General features: G+C 40.1%; 1 protein-coding gene across 2 annotated transcripts; it reads left to right on the forward strand.

Moving 5' to 3' along the window:
• The first annotated feature begins 2,209 nt into the window (after positions 1 to 2,209).
• On the forward strand, positions 2,210 to 10,558 carry thap7 (THAP domain containing 7). 2 transcript variants are annotated; one of them, XM_018695459.2, is made up of 5 exons: positions 2,210 to 2,447; positions 4,843 to 4,922; positions 6,167 to 6,304; positions 6,845 to 6,952; positions 7,614 to 10,558. In XM_018695459.2, the coding sequence occupies exons 2-5, from the start codon at positions 4,843 to 4,845 to the stop codon at positions 8,980 to 8,982; spliced, it is 1,695 nt and encodes a 564-aa protein (XP_018550975.1). In that variant the 5' UTR covers positions 2,210 to 2,447; the 3' UTR covers positions 8,983 to 10,558. The 2 variants fall into 2 exon arrangements, with proteins under 2 accessions (XP_018550975.1, XP_018550976.1); XM_018695460.2 differs by lacking the exon at positions 2,210 to 2,447 and adding an exon at positions 2,488 to 2,943.
• The last annotated feature ends 2,637 nt before the right edge of the window (positions 10,559 to 13,195 follow it).

A 13,195-nucleotide genomic window follows, 5' to 3' on the forward strand; every position in this document is an offset into this window, starting at 1 on the left:
GGAGAAGGTTCCACAGTAGAGGAGCCTGATAACTGAAGGCTCTGCCTCCCATTCTACTCTTGGAAACTCTGGGAACCACCAGTAAACCAGCATTTTGGGAGCGCAGAGTCCTGGTGGGATTGTAGGGGACTATGAGATCTTTAAGGTAAGATGGAGCCTGACCATTAAGGGCTTTGTATGTGAGGAGGAGGATTTTGAATTCTACTCTAGATTTGACTGGGAGCCAATGTAGAGAGGCTAACACAGGAGAAATGTGATCTCTTTTCCTAGTTCCTGTCAGTAGTCCTGCAGCATTTTGAATCAGCTGCAGAGTCTTTAGAGACTCTGTGCCATGGCAAGATTTTGTGCATATTCTGATTCATAAGAAATTCTGATTCATAAGAAACAGCAGAAATTTCTAAGAAAATACCTGTGATTCTTACTCTGAACCAGGATATAATAGCTGTACATGCTGCTTTGGACCAGGAAAGAACACTTGAAAGTCCTGCTTGGATCCTGGAGATTTCGTCTCAGAGGAGAGAAAATACAGCAGGGCACATGTCAGATAGAGCTAAAAGTCCTGCTTGGACCATGGACAGCATGCGCTTTGACAACTGTAGTTAGAGCTGAAAGTGTTGCTCGGACAATGGTTACAAAACCTGGAAATGCTGCTCAGACCATGGTAGAAAAAGCTATAAGTACTTCTCTGAGGACGTACAGTGCAGCTTGGATCATGGAACAACAGACTGAAAATCCTGCTCTCACCGGGGAGGAAAGAGCAACACGTCGTCCATGTATTGTGGACAGAACCAGTAATATACTTGTTGTCCAGATGGCAAAACAGCTGCCTGGGCCTTTGGACTAACAGCTATAACTCCAATAACAGCAACTCCTGCTACAACAACAATAGTACCTGTTTGCACCCTGGAAAACAGTTCGTAAGATGGGGAAATGCGAGGGACAATCAGTCCTATATCATTTGACTGTGCAGCTACTGGTTCAACTGCGGTCAGGGGTCTTTGCTGGATGTTGACCTCCTTTCTGTCCTCCTGAGGGTGAGCCACAGGGTTACACTGACTCATCTGGACAGACAGAGGTTCGGGCACAATCCTGTCTTGTTCTTGATCAACGGTCATGTTTACCTTGAACGGGCTGCACGCAGCAGAGAGACCCACTTCTTCTTGAAGGTTGTCATTCTGGCTTGTTATCTGACCGTCTGTCTGGGCCTCAGGTGACTGACGAGGGTCTTCTTCCAGGACTGGTTCGGGAGAAACAGGTACTGGGGGGGGGGGGTCAACTCCTGCTACAACAACTACCTGTTTGCACCCTGGATAACAGTTTGTAAGATGCAGCAACGCAAGGGACAATCAGTCCTATATCATTTGACTGTGCAGCTACTGGTTCAACTGCAGTCAGGGGTCTTTCCTGGATGTCGTTGGTTTGGTTCTCAGTTCTCAGTCCACAACTGAAAACGCAGAGAATGAGTTAATCTGTTCTAGTCAGTGCTGAGACAGGAGTTCTCAGTGAAGAACTCTCTGTTGCTAATATGAGTTCTGACAGTCCTGATTGCTTTGGTTCGTCATAGCAATCAAATTTTGCCAATAGTTTATTGCATCACTCTAATTGGAATGGCTTATGACATAATCTGACATTCCATTCGGTTGGAGACGCAGCGACGTCGAATGCGGCCGAAGAGTCGTTTGACGTAACTGTGCTCAAGTTCATTCAGAGAGAAGGAGTCCCGTGGTGCAGTGACGCCAAACACAAATGTCTCAGAATCACCAAAGTAAAAACAGACAAACAAAAAAAGAGTGCATCCAAACTGCATTATGGTTATATTTTTAGGCTGCATCCGTTTTTATCCACTTCTACTTCAGACCCTCCACCTCATGGGGGCCCCTCCCCCCCGTGTCTTCATCAGTCCTTGGATGTACAGCTTTATTAATCACGGTTATCCATCACACGTCCACATATACAGCTAAATAGTAATGATGGTGCTAGTAATCAACTAGCAAACCTCTACACTAAATTAGCATGTAGGCTAGCCGACCAGTCGAGCGCCACATCCACTATTAAACAGGTTATTTATTAATATTAATACCATCATTTGGATAGTATTTAACCACATACAAGTCGTAATAGTTTAGATACTCACATTTATAGTTGAGTTGTTGCTGTGACAGAAAAAAAATACGTGGCGAGGACACGAAAGTAATTTCCAATTGAAATACATTTGTCTGAAAGAAAAAAAAATGAATCAGTAGATTACATTTCATGACTATTTCACGAACTGCCCTGAGACCGGGTTGGTTATTGGTAACAAGTACATGAGTATTCTCTCTTTATGCAGTTGGTGGCGGTAACGCTCTGCCCGCTGCAATTCACCATTAGAAGAAGAAGAAAGGAGGAAGAAGGTGTGTGAAGAAAAGATAAGCCATCTTCGTGAGGTCGAAATCTGCAGTGCAGTGGTAATATTTTTTGTATTTATAAATCACCGTTTCGTGTATGATTTTTGTAACAGGTTAGTTTGTTTCATGGCACACACTGGTGTGTTACAGCTACAGAAGCAGCAGAAAAACGTGACAGTTGAGTTCAGTCCATGACATTTTCTCTGAGACGAATGCGTGTCAGCTGCTAACGTTAGTTGTGTAAAATCTAGACGTAAAGAGGAGGATTTCCGACCAGCTGGAAATCCGCTACAACGACGTTTCAACTTTTACGTTCATTCTGGGTCCGAGCCTTTTAGCTCGGCCTTAACGCAACACGTCGTAGCCTGCTGTAGAGGACGCAGTAAAATGTCAACGCTAACCTTACAACAGAAATCAAGAAACGTATCTGTACAAACCAACTACGCTATCAAGTGATGACACCGAAGCAAAATTCTAAACAAGGACACTGGGTGGTTGAGAGAGAAATTCTTGATCAATATGTGACAGGTTTAAACAGCGTTCTTATATAAGGAGGGTAAGATAACGGCCGCATAATGTTCTGATATAGCAAATGATTTTTAAAAGTAAATAAGAGTTTACAAGAATAAAATGAAGATGCATGCAGAGCATGTTACATCAGTCTTCAGAAACTACTTAAACTGGACTAACACTAACAACGCTGATCGACTCAGATTTAGGGACAAGCATACCTTCCCCAGCCTAGCAACAGAAGCTACCAGTGTCCATAGACTGTATATAAAGAGTTAAAAACCCATAATGCAACACTGTAAAATACAGTTGTTACACTGGTGGTCCCTGCACTCAAAATGAATGTAATGAATGATAATGAATGAACATGTAATTGTCTAGTTGTGAACTATAGGACAACTCTAATTTTAAACCTAAGTTTAAGAGGAAAAAATACTGTCTCATATCAAGACCAACACAGTCTCCTTTCTCCCAAGAACTCTCAGCTAGTTTTTCCTGTTCATTCGGTTTAGGCTTGGTATGGCAAACCCTGTCATTGTATGGCTGCAACTAGTCGTTATTTTCATTATGGATTAATCTACCAGTTATTCTCACCATTAATTGATAAATCATTTGGTCCATAACATGTCATAAAGGTCAGGACATTGTGCAGGCCAAATAATGTATGTCAGAGTTGTGATAAAATGACCTGTTAAATGATAAATACACTGTAGGAGGTTCTGGAGGAGGAGCAAAGAAGGAATTGGGAGTCAGAAATGTTTACGAGAAGGAACAGTACACTACGATACAGTGGGTGAGGTTAAACTAGAGAAATCACATTTGCAGAGTCTGTTAATGTACAGAAGTGAATCGGAGACAATGAAATGCCAGTAAAGAATCAGGGCAGTCAGGAGGTGGAAATGTTAGGTTGACTTTAAAGAGGCCAGTCTCAAGTGCAGTAGAGACTGCATCAAAAATAGAGATTCCAATCAATAAAAGCAATATTATACAACAAGTAGTTCCAACCGAGCAATCTGATTGGTCCACAGAATGTGCTCAAATCAGCATGACAGCACACCTTACTCATCACTAAAAATATTACTCCGCCATACACATTTTACTTTGTTGGTAATAGTTGTGTAATCGCAATATTACACTCGTTTGCAGTTTCAGAAGCTACATCTGTGTGAGTAAATAAATGCAGCGTCTTTGTTATAACGTGGTTGATAAAAGTAAGCATTCATTTGTGCAGTAGGCTGTGAGCAAATTGCTCCTCAACATGATTTTGATTATACATTTTGCTTTGTTGGTAATAGTTGTATAATTGCAATATTAAACTCGAGGGTGTGCTTTAACGTCATTTGAGCACTTCAGTGATGCTTGCGGACCTCGGCGCTGACCGCATCACTGTCGTGCTCAAATGACGTTAAAGCACACCCTCTCGATTAATATTGCTTAAGTTAATCATGTGGATATCTGTAGACTGACTCTGCATTGACTAGTAAGAAGAGATCTGTGTCCAGTAATGTAATCATCTACTCACATTATAGCCTCACTTATTTCATATCATTTCACATGTTAATGCTACCTAATTAATAGTCTGTGCCCAACACATCTTAACACATTGTTTGCAAAGCAGCTTTTGGTTGACAATCAAGTTACAGTAAAATATGACCAACTGTGCAGTGTAGGGCAGACTAAGTTATTGTCAGATTTGTACACCATTGCAAGTATTAAAAAGGTGACAAGACATGTGATGTTTAATCCTATTAATCCAACAGGATATTTTGTGTTTGTGGTTCAGACTGAATTGATTCCTGTCACAACTGGATGATCTACAAGAGTTAATGATACTTAATTAATAATTATAATGCAGTATAATAATTATAATAATAAAAATAATTAAATAATAATAATTAAAATGCAGAACTCATTTCTTTTTCTTTCTTCACTGTGTCACTTTCAGATGCCAAGACATTGCTCAGCAGGTGGCTGCAAATCTCGGGACAACCGTGAGACTCGTAATGCTGGTATCACCTTTCACAAGTGAGCATTTTGCACATTTTGTAGAACATCAAGGCCATGTGCATCTAGATTTTGTCAATGTCAGTTTTGTTGACTGACTAAATGTTTGTTTTGTACTAAAATCTGCCAGTGATTTCAGTGTTTGAGCTTTCAACTGGTGCTGAAATCATGAGTCTGAAGTCTCTAATGAATTAGTCCGTTGAGAGCAACAACAGCTCCAAGGCTGTGTTATTTTTGGTGTAACTTCCAGGTTGTCAGTCAGTGTTTACTTTCAGAGAGACTCTTTTTTCTTTTTTGAATCAAGAATAATCCATCCACTCACATGTGTACTGTTTTAGTCGTGGGACAGTTCTGTTGTTCTGTTCTGTTCTGTACCCCTTCAGCCATCGTCGTGCTGGACTTCCTGTCCAATCTAGTCCGGTCTCTTTTGGAATCACAGAGAACCTTTTGTAAAAGCCTGCGTTTTGCTGTGAAAGCATCATGCATTCTGACCAACAGCATCTTGTAATGTCTTCACTACACGTGTGGTGTAGGTGTCAGTGAATGACAACCCACCGCAATTGGGGTATGGTGCAAATGGGTAGTTCTGGTAGGTCTAACCATTTTCTTTAGTGTACTTTTAGCCACTGATTGGGTTGTTTCAAGTTACTGATTGACTCAGGTGGATCCAACAGACATATAAAACTGACCTAAAAAAGTCTTCAAATCTTATCAACAACCACAAAAACAATATGAGACACATGTCCTCTACCACTGCAAACTTATTAGCCCCTACCCTCATGTTTTCTGGGGGAGGGGGGGGCAAAAGTTAGTATTTCTAGTATTATTGCAAAAGTAGCAATAATACTAGAAATGGTACTAGTAATGGTGTTGAGTGGGGTTGTATGAGCAGCAGCTTGTCATCAGACTCTACAACTCCAGAGGCAGAAATACCTGCAGAAGGTGACAGAGGAAGCAAGAGAGACAGAAGAGCACAATACTATCACTACATATCAGACATGCACTCAAAGTACAATGACTGAATGGTTTGATGAGTTCAAAAGTGAAGTGAATCATGTACAAGGGCCCTCACTATCAGATCAGCAGATCTCAACACCTTTGGGAAATTTTGGACTAACGTGTTAGACAGCCTGTCTTGGATGGTAGTTTTTATGATTTTTCAAAAATGTGTTCATATGTAACTTTAACTTGAGTTTTTGCATGTCAAATGCAATTATAATATGTTGTTACTTTGATCAATAGTAATTAGTTGTTGTGATTGCCAGATTACCAAAAGGAGCAAGTCGGAGGAACCTTTGGATCATCAACTCCCACCGTGCAGACTCCTGGGATCCTCAGACTGACTTTGTTTACTTTTGTTCCAAACACTTCACCCCAGAGAGCTTTGAGCTGACCGGATGCAGGTCTGTAAATTCAGTCAGGACATTCACAGATTACAAATGAAAAGTTTAACTTTCAATCATCTGTTATTGACTGCTGGTGCAAAATATACAGTGGCATTTGGATTTTGCTATTCACAGCAGAGGTATCTGCTGATGTGAATCATACTTCAAAAAATTAGCTCTCAGAAGGCTTAGGATCAAGAACAGGGTAGACAGAGTTAAAGGGTCATCTTAATTTTACAAAGTTCCATGTGAACGCTGATACACAACTACTGATTGAGGTCACTGTTGAAAAAGGAGGTTCAATTAGCTACTGAAGGTAGGTTCACTTTTTCCACCAGCTCTGCGAATGTTTAATGGTTGTGTTAATGACACAGAGGATTATAACTGTTTGTGTGATATGGTAATACATTGTGTTTGTCTTTTCTTAAATTTTATGAGCAGTTAATGTAGAGAACCAGGTCATTTCAAAGGGTTCACATACTTTTCCTGCCACTTTATGTCTACTGCTGGCAGTGTTTAGATAGCAGCCTAAAATGACTTTGGCCTTTTCACTCACAGTGGGATCAGAAGGCTGAAAGAAGATGCATTTCCTACAGTATTTGATTCTTCAACAACCAAATGCAAAAGAGCAGGAACACCACAGAAACAAGAAGAAGTCACTGCCAGGTAAACAGAACTGACACTGACACAGTCTGATTTTTCTCATTCTCATGTGCAGAGTCCACCACCACCACCACCACAGTGTTTGATCAGCAGTTCAGAGGCCTCACTTGTGTGCTGTCTGAGGACTGTATATAAAAGATTCTGAACCTGTAAAACTAGACTGACACATGATTTCAGACATTTTTAAATCTACAGTTATAGACAGAAAAAAGACCATTACAGGAATTATAATTTTTTGCATTTAGACAAGACATTATTGTCTGTTGTTCAGTTCCCAGCTCTGGCAGTGCTGACTGTCATTGTGATTACTGTGACAGAGCAGTATTAGAGCAGCACCATTAAATTTTGAAACCATGAAACATTTTGTTTAAATGCATGGTTTATTATAGATATGACATGTAGCAAAGTTAGTTTTGGTGAATTAGTACTCTCCACCATCATCAGAACACCAAATGAGGTTGTTTTAGAGGAATGCAGTTCATCCCCCCAATAGAGTGGCAGTAGAGTAACAGACTTATTATTGTGCTTGATTGATTGATTGAAAATGTAGTGGTAGTGCTCATAAGACAACTGAGAATATGTATTGATTTGTCTGTGTGCATCTTGTGTTGTGCCATGGGAAGGAAAAGAGAGAGAACAGAGTCACTGTATAATTTTTCTGTAGGAAGAGTCCCTGCTCAGGTGACCAGGAGCACACTCAGGAAGGAACAAACCAAGGTCAGACTTCATTAGAACCCACAGTTCAGAGGTCAGTGGCAGCATCTGAGGAGACTCATGAAAACATGCCTCCATCTTCTCAAGAGCCATCAGGGGTGGAGCAGCTCTCACAGGAAGAACATGCTTCTTCACCACCATCAGAGTCTCATCCTCCCTCCCCATCACGTTACATGAGGCGCCTGCCCCCTCCTCCAGGCCTCTACCTGTCAAAGGAGCATAGCTACGCGCAGCTCTGCCCACTACTGTGGAGGAGACGTTATGACCAGGCTATTGACTGCCTGGAGAAGGCGTTACGACAGCTGCACGCAGCCAGGCGGAGGGAGAACCGCCTGCGCAGCACTGTACTGAGACTCCGTGATAAACGGCTGAAGCACACTCTGCTTGTGTCACAAGATGGTTGTAAAAATAGGGGGAGCTGGACACCAGGGAGGGAGAAGAGACGAGATAAAGGAGGTTCTAACCAGGAGGAGAGTGAGACTGATGCTAAATCTGAGGATACGGGGTTGTTTGAGGACAGATGTGTGGATCACATGGATCTGGGGGGTCTTCTTCTTCCAGACACCACTAGCTGGTCTGAGGAGAAGGGATACTGCTTTTACTGTGGAAGGGGACAGCTTCAGGTGGGTGGTCAGGTAGCATACAGACTTTCAAAGGGTGAGAAAGATTTCCAGCCCACAGAGCACAAGGACCCAGAAAAGATTCAGAAAAGCGTCGAAACCAGTACTTGTGGCACAGCTGAAAATATCAAAGACATACAGATTGTCAGGCTGGAAATACCATTTCGGAAAAAAGTAGAAACCAATAACCTAGATATTGCACATTCCCAAATCCAACATGTAATCTCTGGTGGAGTATCTCTGCCTGATACTCATGAGCAGAGTTTAGAGTTTTTAACCTCTCAGCAGAAGCTGCTTTCCTCCGACAGATGTGAAAGGGAGTCTGATGCTGTGGATCAGGAGAATTACGTGAATCTGCAGCCGCAGCTGTTTTGGATACAGGACAGTGCTGAGGGACAGGTCATTTTGGTGCCTGTCCCTGCTGAAGATGGATTACAAAGCTTTCTCAAGATGGAGGGGCTCGTTGACGAAGCACAAACCATATTGATGTCAGAACTGGATCCTAAAAGAGACTTGAGACACACAATCGAGAACGGTGGAGGTCTCGCCAGAGTTGAAACAGTTTGTGATGATGAACATAGTGACCAACATTCAGTTATCAACAGTACATTAGTGGAAACTAGAGAAGATGTGAGGGAGAAACTTAAAGAACACCTGGAGGGATTTCACCTTCAGCTGAGCACAGAGTTTATAAACTGATGAGATGTTCTGAATGAACACTTTTTGTTAGACTAATGAATTATGAATTATTCATATTTTCCTCTTTTTTCTGCCAGCAAACATGCTGAATGTTATGTAGACTTAAATGTGTATTTCAAATGGTCCCTGGCCACTAAAAGATTTGACTCAACTTCAGAATGAATTCAGTAAGCACCCAGATATGATGCAGAGCCACAACTTTTTGAGAAACTTTAAAAATATTTTCAGTGCACAGTCACTTAGTGCAGAAAGGGTGCAAATCACTGGATGAATGGGTACAACGGTGAATGTCTCCTACTTGTAAGATACATCTTACTCCACTGTTCCACAGAGCCATTATTGTCCAGATGCTACAGACAGGTGACAAATTAAAGGGAAAGCCGGAAAAATAAATGGAAAAACAGAATGATAATGCCTGCATTCATAGGGCACGAGGGGTCACTGAATGGTTTGATCAGTATGATAATGATGTGAATCATATGTTGTTGCCTTCATAGTCACCAGATTTCTACCCAGCTGAACACCTGTAGTTTATTTTGACTCAGTCCTACACACACAACGTCCTGCTGCCCCAAACATGCGATCAAATGGGGGATTCCTCTCATGCTGAAATAGTTCCCAAGAAATGCACTATTTTCTTCTGTTTGAGTAGTGTTAGATAAAAACTACAGTGACCAGCCGTTTTTGGCAATTAAAAAAAAACAACAACTATATTTTTTGTGAGTTGTTTAGTTTTAGTGTCCAAAGATTAGTGTCTTCAGTAGGAACCTACAGTAGCATATTGGATCACTATCATGTTATAATGTGATAACTTATATTGTTATAGTTATAATTTAAAATGTTTTCATGTTATCAGAATATAAGTTATCATTTTGCAGCAATATAAGTTATCACATTATAACGTGATAGTGATCCATTTTTCTTTTTCTGGCGTGGCACCAATATGTTATCATATGGACCCAATAGAAGAATGTAGAATAACACCAGAATGATCCTCTCATTTCATTTAAAAACATTAAAAGATAGATTTGGTGAAACAATGATACATGAAAAATTCATGACCGAAATAATGGAGATCAAGGTAAATCTCAGAAATAATTAAATAAAGTTGAAATAAAAAGATAACTGCATTTTTGACTTGTCAGTTCATTTTTCAGTTCGTGAGCAACCTGAACCTGGTGTTTGCACAGTTGTACAATAGCAACATATCAGTTCACTCAGAGCACTCAACTGGGTGAGGGTGAACATATGCGTCATTCTGGAAGAGCCATAATGTTCAGAGACCAGGGCCCATGTTTGTCTCCTAAAAGTCACATTTTAGACTTAAGTGAATGATAAAAGTAAAAATCCTTTTACTCACAAACTTAAGAATAAGCATGCTGCTGTTTTCTGTCTGATTATACTAGGAAGACTGTATAAGCTGAACCATCATTAAGAGTAGTTTTAGTTGACTATTTACATTTGAATGTCAGATTGTATGTTACAGCACTTTTATCTATTTCTTTCTCTTTTTTTTTTGTCATTTATCGGGCTGTGAGCAAACACCCAAATAAATGTAACACTGATTTCATTTACAGTCATTGTGTAAACATCTTCATTGTCTGCATGTGTCATTGTGGAACTATATGAGAAATATATATGTGTGTGTGTGTGTGTGTGTGTGTGTTCTACATATTTCTAGCAGAGAGAGAAAGTATGGCAGATGTAAGGTCAGTCTATATCTCTGATGTCCCCTCTCTGATTAGACAAGATCAGTCATGTGATTTCTTCAGAGTTGTTCTGAAAAGTGACTTTTACACCTGGCTGTGAGGAAGTCACTTATTAATGTCACTGCTCACACTCAGAAATGAGGCATGGAATAATACATTTCAATGTCAGATTATGAGGTGATGACATCTAGTGGCCAACCCACACCTGAACCATACAGCTGAAGATCATGTTAATTCAATATGGAAGTGTTCTGGAAAACTCAAAATGTTTTCCAGAACACTGGAATTGATTGTTTATCTGTCTGTTTTGTTTGTTTAAAAGAAGGCTATAACGTGACATTTGTAAAATAAATGCATCACATTCAATATCATCTTTACAAAAACATTTTTTCTTATAACTTTCCATAACCTATTTATGAAGTATTTGTCTTATTGTAAGGATCTTTCATGAAAATTTTAGTTGAAAACCCTTTGGGGTTTTTTCAATTATCTTGAAATACCTTCTACATGCCACCCCTTCTGTGAGGAAACAATTGATAAACCAGATTCTTAACTGCTACTACAGTACTTCATGAAATCCTACCACATCATGACACACAGAGTAAGCACAACCAAATCATGTGAAAGTAGACACAATAGATGTAAAGCATTATAAGTAAAAATAGCACAGATGCTTATCCATGCACACATTTAAATGGTAAAGGAGAACCATAACTGTACTTTGTTGTTTCATGACCATCCCACAAAAACATATCATCCCTGTACTGTTACCTATAGGCATATTTTTACTGATGTCTCTTTTGATTCTTTAACTTATTGAGGTTAAGTCAACATGTATAATTATTCCTCCACAGCTATTCAGCTTGTGACAACTGTCTCCACAACTGAAGATATACTGTATGAATAATACACTTACAGTGCCACTGATTTTACATATCAAGGTCTGATTCCTGGTCATGGCTAGTTCCACTCAGACTTTGACAACAGTTCTATGCCTTCTGTTCTGCTCTAGTGGAGCTGAGGAAATACCTGATGATATTAAAGTGATGTCATCAGAGTTATTCCAGTTTGGGCTTGGAGATTACAAATTCGAAAAAAAGAGGAGACTACAACTTTAAAAATAGAAAGCTAGAGCTATAAACTGGAAATGTGGAAAAAAAACTGGAAAACTGGACAAATTTTGCAAATTACTTTTTCTTGAAGCCATTTGCAGAGGCTTATTTGTGGAACTGCGTAATATCATAGGAATTTTTGCTGAAAGTTTATTATGTGCCTTTGTGTGTGTGTGTGTGTGTGTGTGTGTGTGTGTGTGTGTGTGTACATATTAATGCAAAGCATCTGGGAGCAGCTCAGTGCAGTAACACTGAGGATGAAACAGTGGGAAAGGATGATGGTCTCATACTGAAACAATTCACTGTGGCTTCTTTGATTGGGTGTGGCATCAACTCCTCCCACTCACATATTCAAGTTCCTGGAGGAGAAGGAGGGGTTGGGGTGGGGGTTGGTCTTTGACCATAGAAATCATACATTGTGACGCACCCTTTACCCTGAGGACATCAGCTACTCTCTACAGTATCTCATCTTCTTTTAGTTTAGACTAAAGCTCTGCTGCCTGCTGGAATTCTGTTAACTCTTGTGCAGTTTTTTTCTTTAGATAGATTCTTGCAGTTACCTTGAACCAAACTTCAGATTTCCCCCGTACTTCTGTACCCACCCCGCTGACTGTCTGCAGTCATAAACCGGATAGAAAGAATGCGGTCATGCCTGTTTCCTGCAACCTCGCTGTCTCTCCCTCCTTTTTTTTTTTTTTTTAATTTAAAATCTCCTTTCCAAGAACACAATTTCAGGGTACTTCCCACAGTCTGAATGCCTCACATGAAGTCTGGACAGGTTTTCTTATAAAGCTGCAGTATCAAAAGTATCTGGTGTCAAATTAGCAGTTGGTAGTGAAGAGGTTAACATTGTGACAGTCTGGAAGAAAAGTAGAATACCAGTCTAAACTTGCAGGCAGTTATTGCGTAAAACAACAGTGTCCAACTTTTACTAAAGGTTTCCAGATGTGGAATGAGTTGTCTGTTGAATGTGAGCTGTGCCTCAGTGGAAGATCCAAACACATCACTTCATACAGTATTATACATAACAAGTAATCGTGATCTCATAAAGCTGAACTTTTCCTGAAAATGTCCACTGGACTTCTCAGGGTGTTTGTCATGACAGATGACTATAGATTACAATAAATACATATAAGCTAAGACATCTGACATAGCTCAGTTTGTTGTTAAGTGCATACTATCAAAATATGACGTCACTAAGAGTTTAGTCTGTTTATTTCATATCTGATACTAAGTGTCTGATACATGTGTGAAGAACCATATACCTTACTGGCCTTCTTTTTGTATTCTCTTGCCAGTGGCGTCTTGTAAACCCATGTGGGCTGGGTACCTTTAGGATGACACTTGAATGAAAATGTTAATTCACACATACATACATGACATGTATTAGAC

This window comes from Lates calcarifer, linkage group LG3 (assembly GCF_001640805.2).
Source record: "Lates calcarifer isolate ASB-BC8 linkage group LG3, TLL_Latcal_v3, whole genome shotgun sequence".
Lineage (NCBI taxonomy): Eukaryota > Metazoa > Chordata > Actinopteri > Centropomidae > Lates > Lates calcarifer.